Source organism: Solanum tuberosum, unplaced genomic scaffold (genome assembly GCF_000226075.1).
Source record: "Solanum tuberosum cultivar DM 1-3 516 R44 unplaced genomic scaffold, SolTub_3.0 scf00007, whole genome shotgun sequence".
Classification (NCBI taxonomy): domain Eukaryota; kingdom Viridiplantae; phylum Streptophyta; class Magnoliopsida; order Solanales; family Solanaceae; genus Solanum; species Solanum tuberosum.
Genome location: NW_006238933.1, coordinates 1,471,861 through 1,474,317, shown reverse-complemented (window position 1 = coordinate 1,474,317; position 2,457 = coordinate 1,471,861). Strand labels below are relative to the sequence as shown.

Here is a 2,457-nt window from a genome sequence, read left to right as displayed (position 1 = left end):
AGCAAATGGCTCACACTTGCCACTGCCTCATCTATAATATCTTCAGTAGACACTATATGGATATCACTTGGTTGCTTCATGGATTTGCAGATGTTGAAAGTTAGCTCATCATCATCACATGGAATTTCAACTTGCCGCTTTCAAGATCCACTAATGCTCTGCTAGTTACTAAAAATGGCCTTCCCAAAATAATGGGGACCTCAACATCAATGTCACAGTCTAAAATCACAAAGTCAGCTGGAAATATATATCGATCCACTTTGACCAAGATATCGTAGAGGATCCCAACAGGATGCTTGATCGATCGATCTGCCATGAGAAGTCTCATGGTAGTTGCCTTTGGTTCTCCCCATCCAAGTTGCTTCTATATGGCGTATGCCATCAGGTTGATGCTTGTTCCTAGGTCACATAAAGCCTTGGCAAATTGGAGCATTCCATTAGTACATGGGATGGTGAAAGAACCAGGGTCGTCCCTTTTAGTGATTAACTCATTTGTCACGATCGCACTGCAACTATGAGGTACTTCAATCGTTTCATAATCCAAGATCCTCTTCTTGGTGACTAACTCTTTTATGAATTTAGCATACCCTGGCATCTCCAGCAATGCTTCTACCAAAGGAAGGTTGATGGACAACTTTTTAAACACAGACAAGAATTTTTTAAACCTCTCATCTTCATTCTTCTTTTTCAAACGCTGGGGAAAAGGTGGATGTATTTTGGGTAAAGGTTGCATTATTTTTGAAGTCTCATTGTGTTGATTCATTTCTTCTTGTGCTTTGTTGCTGATGTTTTGATGATCGATAACTTCTCCTTCTTCCCCACCCTGATTTTCCTCACGTTCTTCTCCTTCGTTACCTAACGCTACCTTCCCGCTACGGGTAATTACAGCCAGCTCTTCTTCCCCATTTTCCTTTGGCATCTTGGTTGTTAGTTTAGCCAATAGGAGATTCAATTGACCTTCTAGCATCTTGATGGCATTAGCATAAGAGTTCACCTTGCTATTTAGTGAAGAAAAATCATCTCTTATTATCTTTAGCAAATCATCAGAACCTTCAACTTTCTCAAGGATTTGTGTCAGTAGATCATTCACCCTAGGGCTGCTGTCACTCTCCCTTGATGTCGGGCGGTCACTCAATTGAGTTTGGTATTCTTCATAATCTTCATGCTCAATCCACTCTAGGAAATATCGCCTAGGTCCTTCACCTCTAGGGTGGTTCCAACCTTGATTTCCAACCCGCGGTTGATGGTGTGGATGGAAACCCTCCTCATTCCTTCTGTGGTTCTGACCATGATTCCCTCCCGATTTTAAGTTATCGGAAAAAGAACCCCCCTCTGCGCAAAATATTTCACAGTTGCCTTTCATGTGCTCTTGTAGATCTTCCATCTGTGACAACATATTTTTGATGTTTACATCCCTCTCTTTTTCTTTATCGAGTTGCTCTTGCGTCAGCCTGAAACACAGAGGGGAGACTTGATCTTCTTTGGTGTACCAAGCTTGATATACTCTCGCCATACCATCTAGGAGAAATGAAGCCACCTCAAAGGGCTGTAGCATTATGCCACCTTGGACCAATAGATCAGCAATCCCTTTGTTGACTGAATCAAGACTTCAGTAAAAATATTGAAGTAGCAACTCACTTGGCAGCCCATGTGTTGGGCATTTCCGCAGAGACCTCTTATATCTAACCCACAACTCATGAATTGGTTCACTCGCTTTTTGTTTGAAATTCTGAATGTCGTCCCTCAACTTCATCACTTTTGACGGGGGAAAGAATCTATTGTGGAAACCAGTGACTAATTCTTTCCATGATGTGATAAATTTTTTGGGAAACTCAGACAACCACGTAGTGGCAGCTCCTGTTAGTGACAATAGGAATAAGCGAAGCCTGATGGCTTCGTGTGACCAATTTTTGAATGACAACGGGGCATATACATCCAAAAAGCTTTGGATATGTTCATGTGAATCATCATGATCCAATCCTCTGTATAGGCCCCTTGAATGTATGAGATGGAGTGTTGTGCTGGTGACTTCAAAATTTCTGTTTCCATCAACCTACGGCAAACGAATTGCACCTATCTCACCCAATGGAGCGGGGTCATAAACACTATTTTCATCGTCAATGTCATCTCGATGCAAGTCAGTGTTCAATGGGTTGTTTGCGTGGCAACTATCCCCCACGTCCTCACTCATAATTTTTGTTTTCAACTCAAACAAGCAAAGCAAAGTTAAAAATTAAGTCAGTAAACCTAAAACTAAGAAAAACAAGAATTCTTGCCAATGATCCTTGGGATTATATACACTCACAAACTTAAAGAAAAACAAAACTGAGAGTAAAGTTAATAATCTACAATTCATAAGACGAAAATTCTAGTGAACTAAAAATTTTCAAATAACACCACTCACCGACAGTGGCGTCATTTTGATGCTTATCGTGACCAAAGACACTAACCTACGGC

The 2,457-nt window shown here is 41.0% G+C and overlaps 1 protein-coding gene across 1 annotated transcript; it reads right to left on the bottom strand.

Moving 5' to 3' along the window:
• Positions 1 to 364: 364 nt before the first annotated feature.
• LOC107060731 (uncharacterized) lies at positions 365 to 1,513 on the bottom strand. Its single transcript, XM_015308966.1, has one exon. The coding sequence runs from the start codon at positions 1,511 to 1,513 to the stop codon at positions 365 to 367; it is 1,149 nt and encodes a 382-aa protein (XP_015164452.1).
• Positions 1,514 to 2,457: the final 944 nt, after the last annotated feature.

Coding starts and splice junctions, on each gene's coding strand:
- LOC107060731 (XM_015308966.1), bottom strand. CDS start 1,513: ATGGCGAGAGTATATCAAGCTTGGTACACCAAAGAAGATCAAGTCTCC.